The 14,768-nt window shown below is 21.9% G+C and overlaps 5 protein-coding genes across 5 annotated transcripts; 2 read left to right on the top strand and 3 right to left on the bottom strand.

Annotated features, from left to right (window-relative positions):
* Positions 1 to 1,494: 1,494 nt before the first annotated feature.
* On the top strand, positions 1,495 to 4,461 carry PBANKA_1413700 (heptatricopeptide repeat-containing protein, putative; the record flags this gene model as incomplete). The annotated part of the gene is made up of 1 exon (XM_034567465.1): positions 1,495 to 4,461. One exon carries the CDS (start codon positions 1,495 to 1,497, stop codon positions 4,459 to 4,461), a length of 2,967 nt encoding a protein of 988 aa, XP_034423959.1.
* A 319-nt stretch (positions 4,462 to 4,780) lies between these two features.
* PBANKA_1413600 (serine/threonine protein kinase PK9, putative) lies at positions 4,781 to 5,878 on the bottom strand (the record flags this gene model as incomplete). Its single annotated transcript, XM_034567464.1, has 1 exon — positions 4,781 to 5,878. One exon carries the CDS (start codon positions 5,876 to 5,878, stop codon positions 4,781 to 4,783), a length of 1,098 nt encoding a protein of 365 aa, XP_034423958.1.
* Positions 5,879 to 6,663: 785 nt separating this feature from the next.
* On the bottom strand, positions 6,664 to 7,494 carry PBANKA_1413500 (conserved Plasmodium protein, unknown function; the record flags this gene model as incomplete). Its single annotated transcript, XM_034567462.1, has 2 exons — positions 6,664 to 6,950; positions 7,137 to 7,494. The coding sequence occupies 2 exons, from the start codon at positions 7,492 to 7,494 to the stop codon at positions 6,664 to 6,666; spliced, it is 645 nt and encodes a 214-aa protein (XP_034423957.1).
* Positions 7,495 to 9,597: 2,103 nt separating this feature from the next.
* Positions 9,598 to 11,308, bottom strand: PBANKA_1413400 (general transcription factor IIH subunit 2, putative; the record flags this gene model as incomplete). Its single annotated transcript, XM_034567461.1, has 5 exons — positions 9,598 to 10,461; positions 10,585 to 10,675; positions 10,796 to 10,931; positions 11,055 to 11,139; positions 11,279 to 11,308. 5 exons carry the CDS (start codon positions 11,306 to 11,308, stop codon positions 9,598 to 9,600), a joined length of 1,206 nt encoding a protein of 401 aa, XP_034423956.1.
* Positions 11,309 to 13,032: 1,724 nt separating this feature from the next.
* PBANKA_1413300 (ubiquitin-like protein, putative) lies at positions 13,033 to 13,824 on the top strand (the record flags this gene model as incomplete). Its single annotated transcript, XM_034567460.1, has 2 exons — positions 13,033 to 13,347; positions 13,612 to 13,824. The coding sequence occupies 2 exons, from the start codon at positions 13,033 to 13,035 to the stop codon at positions 13,822 to 13,824; spliced, it is 528 nt and encodes a 175-aa protein (XP_034423955.1).
* Between the last annotated feature and the right edge of the window lie 944 nt (positions 13,825 to 14,768).

Raw genomic sequence — 14,768 nt, 5'->3', positions numbered from 1 at the left:
ATTAAAATGTGTTTTTTGTAAAAAAATATAAAATACATTAAAATAATCTCACCCAAAAAAAAAAAAAAAAAAAGAGAAAATAAAGTTAGTAATATGTTTTTATTATGTTAATAAATAACAGTATTTTTTTTTATTATTATTATTAACATGCAATATTTTTTTAAATATATATCGTATGTGTATAAAAAAATATAATTTTTAATTTTTTAAACGTGTGCAAATGCAACTGGGATGTAATATATTCTAAAGCATATAAAATAAAAATAATTTTATTTATTTGTATTATTTTTTTAGTATTTCTAAATTTTTACTTGTATTTTATTTTTTCGTTTATGTAATCTTAAATATAACTCAATTTTTATAAATAAGGAATAATGGTATTTTATTTTGTGTGTAACACTGTTCATTGCATAATATATATACTGGGAAAAAAGAAGGAATATATATAGACATAAAAATATGTTATAATTATATATTATTTATATGATAAAGGAGTCTTAATACAGGGGTAAATCTTTGGTGTTCGTCTGTTTAAAAAATATAAATATATATAAGCATCTTTTGTTTTTTATTATATGCATACATTTTTGATATATACCAAAGTTTTTTATAATGTACTTATTTGAAACATTTCAAAAAAATAATTAATTTTCAGGAATAAATTTACAACTTTTAAAATGTTAAAATATATCGTAAAAGGTTTCAGTACGATATTGTTATTTCGGTGTAGATCAATCAAAATAGTTGCACACACTGAAATTGTGTTATTCTTGGTTTTTCTAATAATTATATATATTTTTTTTGATAAATTTAATATTTCATTGTAGTATACATTAAGAATATTTTTAATAATTGTTATATTTTTTAACTGAGTGGTTTTGTAACAATAAAAAAATACTAAGGTTAATATAATAGTTCTTTAATTATTCATTGTTGTTATCGTTATAAATTGTTTGTATTGGTGCCGTTTTATTTATTTTTGCCTGTCATTACTTATTTTTACTTAATCATATTGCAATCTATTGAAATTCTCCCAATATGTGAAGGCCTTAAATGAAATAAAAAAGTAATATAAAAATAATAAAAAAATGTCGGGGACATAATTCACATAAAAGGGTGAGGTGGATATATACTGAAGAAAGTAAGCATATTTTGCAACCATATAAAAAAATATAAATAAAATGATACTAAATTGTGGTAAACACATATAGTAATGCGCATATACATGGAAATACAAATGCGTATATGTACCTATATTTGCATATGGTATTGTTTTTTCATTTTAGCTTAAAAGGTGAAAAAAAATTCGTAAAAAAATTAAAAATAAAATATTTGATATATTAATCATTTAAACAACAATAGCAATAAAGTATAAATTAATAGAAATAAAAAACGGGAAAAAAAAGTGAATATAGAAAATGGAACAATTATAGATAAATAGAATATGGTATTTTCCCCCATAAAACCGCATTTTTTAAAATATAATTTTATAAGATGTATTATTCTAAAAGGGTTAATTTATTGAATCATCTTGATTATATTCAAAAAATATGGGGAGGCTTAAAATTACGAAAAAGTGTTAAAATGAAGGGGAGGAATTTCACTTATTTAACAAGCATATATGAAGATGACATTAAAAACCAAAGTGATAAATATTATGGAAACAAAAACGCAATCAACGAAAAGAGAGAATCATTATCCCCTTTTCTTTTTGGAGATGATTATACAATTAAAAATAGCAAAGGAAATAGTAGTAATAATGGCGATGCTTTACGAAATATATTTGTTATGGATTCAATAAATGATATAAATATATACTTTGATAGCAATTTTAATGATATGAAAAATTATGAACTAATATATTTATTATTTAAAATATATGAAATAGTATTTGCCAGTTTTTATAAAACGTATGAATTTTCAGAAGGTTTAATTTTGGACAATCCATATTTTAAGTACATTTCTTTTCCTCAATACATAGATATATATCTTAAAAACAATGGGATCATTGATAACACTTCTAGATTGAGCGCAACAATACCTGAAATGTCGAATGATGAAATAATATGCTTGGGAAATTTTCCTAATATAATAAATAAAAATACCAATTCAAAAATAAGCGATATGATGTATACTATGGAAGGAACTAATCAAAGGGAAATATTTGGAGAAATGGTATTATCATCTTCAAGCGAACAAATTAAAAATATAAATAATGGATTGTCTAATAATGGTTATAATTATATAAACAAAGGAGATATACATGGAGTTATAGAATTATATTTTAAATATATTTTATATTTAGAAAATTTAAATATAAAAGAAAATAAATGGAATGAATATATACATAGTTTTTTTTTAACAAATAAATATGATAAATTTTACTATAATGTATTGGATATAATATATAAAAAAATATTATCGTTTTCATGTGTTGATATAATTAACTTTTTATATATATTAAAGAGAACAAATATGATACAAATAAAAGACATAAGTTTATTAGTAGAAAATGTAATATTAGAAAATTTGAATTTTATGAACGAGCAATATCTAGTTATGTTAGGATATATATATTTAAACAATTACACCAACAAAAGAAAGACAAATTTGAAAGGTGTTAAAAGATATTGTAATAAAAACTTTTTAGAAATATTTATAAATTTAATTCAAACAAAAATAAAATCAATGAATAATACTAATTTTATTAAATTACTCGAATATATAAGTAATAATAATTATAAGCATATACAATTTTTTAGAGAAATTAAAAGTGAAATCTATAAAAGGTATAACAATTTTAATGATGAACAAATAATGAAACTTTTTTATTTGTATTCCCAAAATATTAACGCTTCTGATGATTGTTTAATGCACTATTTTATGAATTCTATTATGATGATTTTTTCAGAAAACCAGGTAGCTAACAAAAAAAAAACTAATATTAATTTCGTAAAGTTTAATAATGATATAAACCCAATGATATATGACAAAAATAACGAAGTAATTAAAACAAGTACAGATGTTTCCCTTGGGAAAAACACAAAAAAACATTGTTCTACATCAAAAATTGATAATAATATTGACAAAATTAATACTGAAGAAGTTGTGAAAAAAAAGGAAGAGGAAATTCCATTATATTTATTGCTAAATATAATATGGGTAAATGCAAAATATTTTAAAGAATCTACTTTTTTATTAAAAAAATGGGAAAATATAATTTTGAAAAATATACATAATTTTGGTAGTACTACTATTAGTATGCTAATATGGGCATATAGTAATGTTGAAAATAAAAATAGCGAATTATATTTTGATAATAATTTATATATAAAGTTAAAGGATAGAGCTTTAGAATTGTATAAATATATGACTCCTAATCAATTATCAAATAGTTTGTTAGGTTTTTCTATAACAATTGGTAGAACTACAGATATAGAAGGAAGAGCTATAACAGATTTTCAAGACGAAATTGAAGAATATTTATTGTATAATTCAGGAGATATAAATGATAAATCAGTTCGAAGAAAAACAAATAATAACGAAAGTACTAATAATTCAAATACAAGCAAAAAAAATGAAGGAATAAAAAAAACAAGTTTTTCTTTTTTAAAAATTTTCAGTGCAACAGATCTTTCAAATGTTTGTTTTGCATATGCATTAATTAGATCAGGAAGCAAAGAATTTCATTTAATGCTACAATCAGCTTTAGTAAATAATTTGAATGATTTATCACCACAAGACATATCAAAAATAGCATACACATATGGGACGTTTTATTTTTATTCCTCATATACATTATTAAGCTCGCTACAATATGAAATAATACAAAGAGTACATCAATTTTCTGGACATGAAATATGTGACATATTATGGTGTTATAGTATAAATAAATTTTTTGACGCAAATTTTTGGAAATATATGTTACAGGGTATAAATTTTGAAAAAATCCATGATCATCGCTATTCTTTATTATATCCTTCATTATCTTATGTTAATTTAATTGATTCATCTATTTTAGAATCTTATAATGTGTTAAGAATATTTAATTTTTTAAAAGACCATTATTGGGAAATACAAATTTGTTCATATCCACATTTATTTGCTAACGATGTTATAGATACAATAAAAAATCAAAATGAATTAATTTTAAGTAAAGAATCAGAAAATAACGAAAAAAAAGATACTTTTCAATATGTTCAAAAGCTTTTTGATTTTGAAGGATTTTTAATAGATATATACTTTGAATACAAAAATTCAAAATATGCTATATTTTTATACACATCAATTAATACTACCTCAAATGGATACCCATTAGGGGAAAGTATATTAAAAACAAGGTATGTTAAAAAAAAAAATTTCATAACAATTCATTTACTTTATGATATATGGAAAAATTATAAGGGAAGTAAAATCGATTTGATATATTCCCAGTTTGTGGGAGGAAGAATTTCACCCTAAAATGGCTAAGGAAATGTCACAGTAAAATCATTTCATGTGCATATTCACATGTATGCATTTGTACTATACCATTTATAAAATTCATGATGTGCTTAATGGGGAGCACTAAGAGTGTTCCGTATTCCTTTTTTCTTTTGTTTATTTTTTTGTTGATTTTTACTTTGCAACGATTCATTACATGTTAATATTTTTTAGTGTATGGCATGCAGTGAGTTCGCTAGCGGTTTGCAATTTTATCTATTTTGGCTAGTTGATTGCGTAATGTGCCCATTTTTCCTTCCCCAAGCAAACGCCAAACGGTTGGGGCTAAGTTGTTTAATTATGAATATCGATAGAACCATCGATGGTTTAAAATTTCGACAATTATGGGCCGCTTATTGGGGTCGACATTTAGCATTAGAGATATGAGATCCTTTAAATCATCAGAAATGTCATTTGAATATTTAAGAGTGGATTGCTCAAAATATTTGATATCTTTACCAACATCAATAAATGGTGGGTAACCTTGAGTCATAATAAATAATAATATTCCTAAACTCCAAATATCTAATTTAAATACAGAATAATTAGTAGTTTGATTAAAAATAATTTCAGGTGCTATATATAATTTTGTTCCAGCTTCTGTTTTAATATTTTGATCAACATTAACAAAGTCAGATAATCCAAAATCTGCAATTTTGCATGTCATATTTTCATCAAGTAAAATATTTTCTAATTTTAAATCTCTATGTACAATATGCTTAGAATGGCAATAATATACCCCTTTAACAATTTGCAAAAATAAGAAATAGGTTTCTTTTTCTGATAAATATCCATTATTTTTTAATATATATTTTTTTAAATCACTATTAACAGCATATTCCATAATTAGACATACATAATTTTGAAAATGATTAACATCATACATTTTAATTATATTTTTATGTATTAAACCTCTTAATGTTTGTATTTCTATAAATACTCTATGTACATCTGTAACATCTAAAAAATTGCTTTTAGGTATAAATTTTAATGCAACTTTTTGTTTAGTTTGTATATGTATACCTTGAAATACTATACCAAATCCACCTGACCCTATTCTTTTTTCTACTATATAATCATTTACTATTAAATTATTTGATTTTATTTGATTTAAAAAATGTAATTTATCTTTACTATCTTTTAAATATAAAGTATCACCATCTATTATATCTTTAATATTTTCTACAATATTTCCACAACTATCTGTTAAGTAATCACCATGGATTCCATATTTTTCTCGGCACAATTGTAAGATGTTATAAATATTGCTATCACAACTTATATCTATTTGTATTGCTTCATTATTTTCATTTTTCTTTAAACAAAGGAATACTTGTTTGTACTCTCCTTTACTTAAGAACAAATCCTCCACATTTTTGACACTGCCCAGATACATCTTGATATGATTCTATGAATTGAATCAATAATCAGAGTTCACACGAAAGGGTGTGTGTAAAAACATTTATATGCATGCACGTGCATCTAAATATATGAATATATATTTTCTCCGATGCTTCACGAACAGATATAGTGCATTAAAATAAAAATTTAAAAAATTAAAATAAAAAAAAAAGTTAAAAATAATACCCTTAATAATATTCCCTTTCTATGAAGCCATTTTAAATATGTTTCATTCCATTTTAGAGGACAATGTTGAATGAACAGTAATTGGCATATGCTTGTTGGAAAATTTACATTCTTACTATGTATTAACAAACGTGTTGAGAATAATTAGTTTAATATAGGAAAGCCTAGAAATACTACAAATTTAATATTATATTATTTACTATACATTCTTTATTCCGCACTTTTTTAAAGTGCAAGGGATCATACCCTTTCGTGTCTTTTGCGATGGATTCATTGAAAACAAAAAGAGTGAAATTAACTAAAAAAATGATAATTGTGATTTCTTGGATTTTTCCTAATTTTATAAAAAAATTAAAAAAAAAATTCTTAGGAATATTAAAAAATATTGGTCATACAAAGCTAGCCATAACTAAGTTTGGTTATACGGAAAAATGGGAAAATTTTAAAGGGTGAAAAATTTAAAGAATTGGGAAAATAGTAAATAAAAAATAAAATGATCAATTATATGTCTGCAACAAAAGAAACAATTAATTTATAATAAATAAAAAGTTTAAAATGTGGAAAAAAAAAATATAATTTAAATGCTAATTTTTATTAGGGAGGTATAACACATGTTTGTGCCATTACATAAAAATAAATTCTTTCATGTAAAACAAAAATAAAAAATTGGAATAAGGCAATGAAATAACTACTAAAACAATTAATAGTTAACAGAGATAAAATAAAAAAAAATAAACTTAATGAGGTATATATATCGAATATATAATCTTTTAGTTTTCCGATTTTTGACACAAAAACTAAAATGTGGGAAATAGACATAAAAACAAAAACAAATATTTGCCATTTGTTTATTTCGCCAGTAGTTCGGTAATTTATATTATCTGCAAATAAAGAATAAAATATATAGGATGTATTATGTAATGCATTTAAGTAAGCGGTATATAAGACACATCTGTATATATATTTGCATATTCGTGGAAATGGTAAGGAGTTCTACCCCTATCAAAATCGTATCTAGAAATCGATGGATACAAATAATATGTATATATATTTATTTCAAGGTATACCTTTAAAAAATAGCATAACAAATAACTGAGAAAAAATAAATATATATAGAAGAGTATAGTAAATATGAACTCTTAGTGGGTAAATATCTTTTGACTCAGATGCATATGCAACTACAGGTTCTTCATTGAATCTCGCAATTTCATTGTCATTATCATTTAATAAATTATCATTTTTTTTTATATTTTTTATTGAATGGATTGGAAACCCAACTTTTATTGTGTTGTTTGGATATATAAGACATGTTGGCAAATCTTTTTTAGTGTCTTCGCTTGATTGTGAAAAAACATAACTTATAGCATTTTCATAATATAAAATGGGTTCGTCTTTTAAATCATTCAAATTCAATGTACCCGCCATTTTACCAAATATATTTGTCGGTTAAAAATCTGCATCTATGCAATACTTAGTCGAATATATAGTTATTCACATATGGTATGTATTAAATATTATATGTGAGCATGTGTATTTGTGTTTCAATATTTTATGTACTATATTTCGGAGTGTATATTTTTACTTATATATAGATAAATAAAACAATATGTTTGGAATTATGAGTGTAATTGATTTAACTATTGTCTATAAAGTTTGATAATTTATTAACATAACCATAACTATATATATGCATGTCTGTGCCTATCTGATTTTTTTAATCTTTGGGTTTTTGAATATATGCATATATTTGTGGGCTGTTGTTTGTACGCTTTAATTCATATTCTATATTATTAATTTTATCAATTCTACAAATTTTAACTGTTATATATAAGCTATAAATATAGCAATACAAAAATTACAAAAAAAAACTAAATATATGATTTCTTTTACTCTCAAAAAAAATAGTTAATTATATAAAATCTAATAATTGTTTAATTTTACCTTTTTCTTTAATAATTTATGTATTCTCTATATACAATATTCATATATTATTTTATAATATGATTATATCATTGTTAAGATTAAAAAAATATTTCTAATTATGAATTTATATTTGTAAGATAAATAAAACATTGCAATGCATTTTTACAATGAAAATCGTAAATTTGTAATTTAAAATTTTTTTTAATTGTTTTGGAAAAAAATAAGATTTTATAGAGCATTTAAAATCATGAAACCAGCATAAAAACTGTTCTATTTTTTATAATTATTACTTTAAAAAATAAGTAGAAATAATTATTATTTTAATATTTTTTATATAAATTAATAACAGTTTTTTAAACAATATAAACTATTATATATATAGTAAATATACACACGGTTTTCAAACATTATTTCCCTCATTTTATATAAATATATCACCTTATTGTCATTTACCATTTTTATTTTTAACAATTTTTTAAGGTATAATAGTTTATTAAATTTTAGGTACATTGGGATTATTTATTTTATAAAAAATTTCTTTGATTTCCCTTTTTTGTAAAGAATAAAGGATGAAAAAAGTATTTTATGTTTTGTTTTTTTTTGTTCTATTTCCTTCCAAATTTCATTATAAAATTATTCTATATAGTAACTTAATAATTTTTTTATGTTATATTGTTATGGGTTATTGTAAAAAATTCAAGTTATAAAAATTTCCTGAATATATATATAGAGGGGTAGAGAATATTGATGGCTGATTTAAACCATATTTATATTTTTTTCTCTCCCTTTATTTTGTCATAAGTATTTAATAATTAATAAACAGTAATGTAAATATAATTTCCCACTTTTTAATATTGATATCATATAAGTTAATGAATGTTCTTCAAAATTATCAAAAAACAATTAAAGAAAATTTATGAAAAACACACTAAAGAAAATTGCGTAAAATTGTAACAAAATATAATGTTTAGTATATAACTACCCTAAAAAAATAAAGACATTTTGCATGTGTAATTTTCAAGAATTTGGATCATTATTTACATAACGCTATTTTTTTTCTATTTTTTTTATATTGAACATGCATATATGTGTGATATACATAAACGGGATAGTACGAGTGTGTGTGATTATAAAAATTAATTTATAATGTAAACTTACATAAACAAGGCTGAAACACTATATCGTAGGATGCAAATATTTAGTTTGATTGCTATTATTATATATTTTTTTTTGCAATATAGTTAATATAAAAAAAATAAAAATATATATAATATGCTTCATATGTTTTTTATAATCTCTATAATTTTAAAAATTGGAGATGAATTATTATTTTTTTTCTTAGTATTTGAATAAATTGAAAAATTTAATAAATGTGGTCTTTTTGAATGTTAAAAAATTTAGCACTTAATATGTTATAGATAGCTATTTTACAGTTTTATATATGTTATGTACATATTTTTTTTTTTATGAACATGTGGCAATTGTTTAGCTAGCTTGAAGATATTCTATGAATTTACTATGGAAAATTGAAAGTATAAAATGATATTTTTTCATTTTTTATTCGCCACATTTTGAAAATAAAAATGGGATTATAATGAATGCACATTAATCTTCATCATTTAAACAAAAAGGGCATTGATTTAAATCTTCATGAATAAAAACATCACATTCCAAACAAAAAATATTTTTGCATTTAGTACATTGAGATACTTTATCATACAACAGTTGATTACATGATGCACAATGTGTGTGATTATTTTGCTCATTTCTAATCTCAACAAATAATGGAGATGCTTGAAGACTATTTGTAATATGTGAAAGGTCATGCATTGAAATTAAATGAATGCCACATATTTTACATTTAGATGGTATTTTACATGTATAACTATTACAAAAATTACAAATATATGTATCAGTATTTAAAATATTATGACAAGAACATACAATTTGTGTGTTAATTTTTTTTTTTACTGGAAAACATATATGAATTAATTGAGGCTCCATTCCATGCATCCACAATGGAGTCTCAGCAACTTGATTTATTTCATTTATTAAAATATTTTTATTTGTACATATTTTGTAAATACCATTTGTTTTTTCACAAATATGTTTTAATATATGCATTTCAGGAGCTATTGATATACAATTTACATACATATTATTTTTTATTAACAAATCTAAATATTTTAATATATTTTTTTTATCACATGTCCTTATAGATCCATACATAATTAATATTTCTTTTGTTCCATATAAAGGCATATCCATTAATAAATTATGAGCAATTTCAAGGCCTTCTTGTAATGATGGAGATCCTTGAAGCCCTTCTTTTTGTTCCTTTACTAATGAGTTTAAAACATCATCTATATTTGATGTCAATTGTTGAATTAATTTTGCTGAGCTGTTTTTCAATGCTACTACTCCAACATGCCCCACTGGGTTTTTGAAAAAAAAATTTTTTAGAAATATCTATCCAATTAGGATGGAAAAAATGAGAAAAAAACGTATACATAATATCGATCAAATTTTAATAAAGAAAAAGAGTGCTTTGCTCAAATTAACTTATGAATAAACAAACTAGTTTGTCTTTACCTCAACACATTCAAGGATAACGGTTATTCTGTTTGGCTTGAAATCCCGTTCTTTCATGCAACTTGACATATCAAATAATATTATTACATTCCTATTACAATTAAATGAAATAAATAATAATATTTTAAAATTTATGGAACTAAATAGATATGCACATATGTATACATATTGAATGTAACGGTTAAAAATGGATAATGAATTTTTTCTAAACCTGAATATTCCTTTTCTTAGGGAGCAAGTTTGGCTCTTTTTATATTTTTGTTTATTTTTTTCGTCATATGTTTCCTGATTGACATGTTGTAATATACCGTTATTTTCAACAAGTAAATTCCATGACCGTTCAACATCTAAAATCGTATGTAGAATAGGAAAACAATGCATGTATATATTTACATTTATGACCATGTAGGTGTATATTCACATTTATGAACATGCATGTATAAAATAAAATTTGGTGGGGTATCATTTACCCTGTTCCCAAATAAATTTTGTCGTTATTTCTTCGAAAACTTCATTTTGATCAAAATCTCTTACAACCTCTTCAACAAAAATGGCCTATAATTACAATTTAATGTTGAAAAAATAAATAAGCATAAAAAAAATGTAATAAATTTCTTATAAAAGAACATTATATCGTTTTATATATATAAGCATGTGTAATAAATGTATATACATTTCTTTGTATATTTTTTACATTGTTATCAGTATTTTGCGAATTTTGCATTCTGAACAAAATAAATTAGGTGCAATCATCTTTCAATAAATATATTTGATAGTTGGAATTTGTATTTTCATAATTTGGGGTATTTTGTTTTAAATGTTGGTTATTATTTTTATGTTATTCGTAAATGCATTATTTTTCTTTAATCATTTAATCAGTATGTGCAAAAGGTTTTACTTTAGCATATATTCTTTCGTAGTTTTTTTTATTATCTTATATTACCAAAAAAAAATATTTTAATTTATTACAAAAAATAAGGGTATTTTTTTTTTGCTTTAATTTAGAATTGTAGAAATTAAACAATTTACGAATTTTTATAATTTTTGTTAATCTATATGCACAAGTATATTTATATGTAAAATAATTGCGAGATAAAATTTTTTTTAATCTTTGGAAAAAGCAAAATAAAATTAGTTATAGTTATTCGTATATGCAACCCGCCCATATAACATACACAAATAATACACATAAAAATAACTGTTAGTATTTGAACAAAGTTAGCCTTAAATAAATATAAACCAATAATATATAATTATTTAGCATAAATATTATGTTTGCAATTTTTAAAACGATGTTATTTCCATAAAAATGTAAATTCCTTTATTCACTAATATTCTAAGCAATTTTAATGCTACAATGTCGAAATAATCAAAATATCCTAACTAAAAATTGAACAAAATTGAACAAATAAAAAAAAATTGCTCCACATATATATTTTGTAGGGAAAAAATCAAATCCTTGAGAGAAACTAGAAATGTTCAATTGGAATCCATACCTTGTTTAAATTTTTTATATTTTAAAACAAAGAAAAATTATCACATTTTATATAATTTTTCAAATTATTATAAATGCTTAATCTTAGGCAAAATTATAATTTCGATCTGTACTTTTTTTTATTTACAAAAAAAAGTTAATATGTGATATTATAAATAGGAAAATGCAATAATAAATTTGCTATATATATTATATATGCAACTGTTTAATAAAATATGATACATCTTAAAAGTCTACATACCTTATAAATATAATACAATAGTCATTTAGTATAAATAAGTCGTCACTAGTTATTGATATTGCTATGTTTATTGCTTTTTAATTTTCCATAAAATAACTCGCCCTTTTTTCACGTTTGTTTTTCATTAATGGTGTGTGTGTATATAATTGAAATTGTCTATTTTTTTTAAGTCATTTGGCATAGTGCCAAAAAAGAGAAGAAAAAAGAGAAAAAAAAGTGAAGCGCCAAATTATAATAATATTTTTAACGGATCTTAAAAATATCATTATAAGGAATATTTTTTTTTGATATTATAAATTGCTTTTTACATTACATTAATATGAATAAAAAATTTGTATTTTATTTTTTTATAATATTTGCATATCTTTTTAATAGTATTATCAAACATGCATAATAATACGAATATTTTCATTTAGTCATTTTTTAAAATTATGATTATAAAAAGACATGATAAAAAAAAAGTATTTAAATAAGTGTGAGGCATTTATTTTCCTTTTGTGTAATTATTCAAACATTTATATGAAACTCAAAAGTAAAACATATTATGCTTATCTGTATAAATATAAATGAATAAAATAATTTACGCATATTCGTAAATATATAGAGATCCATATCACAAATGTGTTGCATATGCATGGAGGTAATATTCACATATTACTAAATTAATATTTGTAAATATGAATTTTATAGTAATTTTTTATCTTTACTAAGCATGAAAGAGTTAGAAGAATTATGCAAATATAAAAATACCAAAGAAACCAAAACTATAAATATAAAAAATGTTGGTAATTTTATAAAAAAAATTGAATATGAAGATTATGATATAATTGACGAAGTGCTAAGAAGAAATGAATTAATAAAAGAAAATAAAGGTTTTTTATATCAATTTAAAAAAAAAATTATTGATTTAAAAAAAACATTTTCATATTATAAAATCAAACCTAATGATACAATTTATGTATTGCCTGAGCCACCTCCATCTCCTTTCTTAATATATTTATTTCATCAAATATCGGGGAAAATGCATGTAAGGAAAAAAAATTAATAAATGGATATTTAAATAATAATTTTTGCTGTCTACAATTTTCTATTTATTTTCCTGTCCATAAACATGTATATATTCAAAGTTTTTCCTTATGAACATATATTTAATATACTAATATGTTTATATTTCAAAAGTAAACATTATAATTGCCTAAAATAAAATTGAAAAAGAGCGAATAAATAATAAATAAGTAAATATATATATACATACATTGCTGTTTCTTTTCATATTTTACAACAATAACAGTGTATTGAATTAAATCATTTGGATTCAGTTGCGATGCTAAAGAAACACGTTGAAAAAAAATTAAAAATAAAAGATGAAGATCAAATTTTAATTTATAATGATAAATGTATAAACAATAAAAAATCTTTACAAGAGGAATTTTCTACTCGTGAAGTTCTGGTAACTATTCTTGATAAACATGATATACAAGAAATTGAAAATGACGAAATATAAAAAAAAATGAATAGAAATAACGTAATAATAAAACATATAATGTAAATTTTGATGCTTTTTATTAAAAAGTGTTATATTTTATATACCCCAAAAAACAGGACAAAAGTTGTCATATATTTTGTTATTCTATGCATTTTATTTAACAACTTTTTATGACTATTATATATATTTGGAATACATTTCGTATAACCGCTATTTTATGCAATATTATATTTCTTTTATAACAAAAGGGGAACAACGATAAAAAAATAGAAAGAAAATTAAGATATAAACATGTTTACTTTGTTTTCATAATTTTTTTTAAACTCTTAAAATTTATAAATTGATATAAATAAGGGATAATAAAATAATTATATTATTGTGTTTAATTATAATACTAAAAATTATAAGTGTGTTTTTCATTTATTTCAATCATCATTAGGACTGTGTAAAATTTTTCTTTTGCAAAAATTTTAATTTATATTATGGGAATTTTATACTATATAAGATTTATATTTTTTAAAAATATTTTCCATTCTTTATATTCATTTTATCCATGAAAATATTATAATAGTGATAATGTTAAAAAATATAAACATATAATATATAAATATACGATGTATTTTATATGAAATAAAATAGTAAAAATAACAAAGCATACTATACCTACAATTAGAAAAATGATTATTCCAATAGATGGAATATATTTTTTATAATTAACATTGAAAATGAAATAATTAAAAAAAAAAAATAATGTAATATGCATTTAAGGAAAATGTTTATCAAAATAGAAGAACATTAAATACATTCGATATTATGCATGATCGCATATGTACATATATTTATTTATCTGTGAATATGTAATGTAAGGATATAAAAATATGTCAAATTCATTAAAAAATACACAAATATACAAGTTATAATAATATATATATAATCACCGTCCTCAAAATTATTGAAAGGAA

This window comes from Plasmodium berghei (genome assembly GCF_900002375.2).
Source record: "Plasmodium berghei ANKA genome assembly, chromosome: 14".
Lineage (NCBI taxonomy): Eukaryota > Apicomplexa > Aconoidasida > Haemosporida > Plasmodiidae > Plasmodium > Plasmodium berghei.
This window is presented reverse-complemented; position numbering and strand designations above follow the sequence as displayed.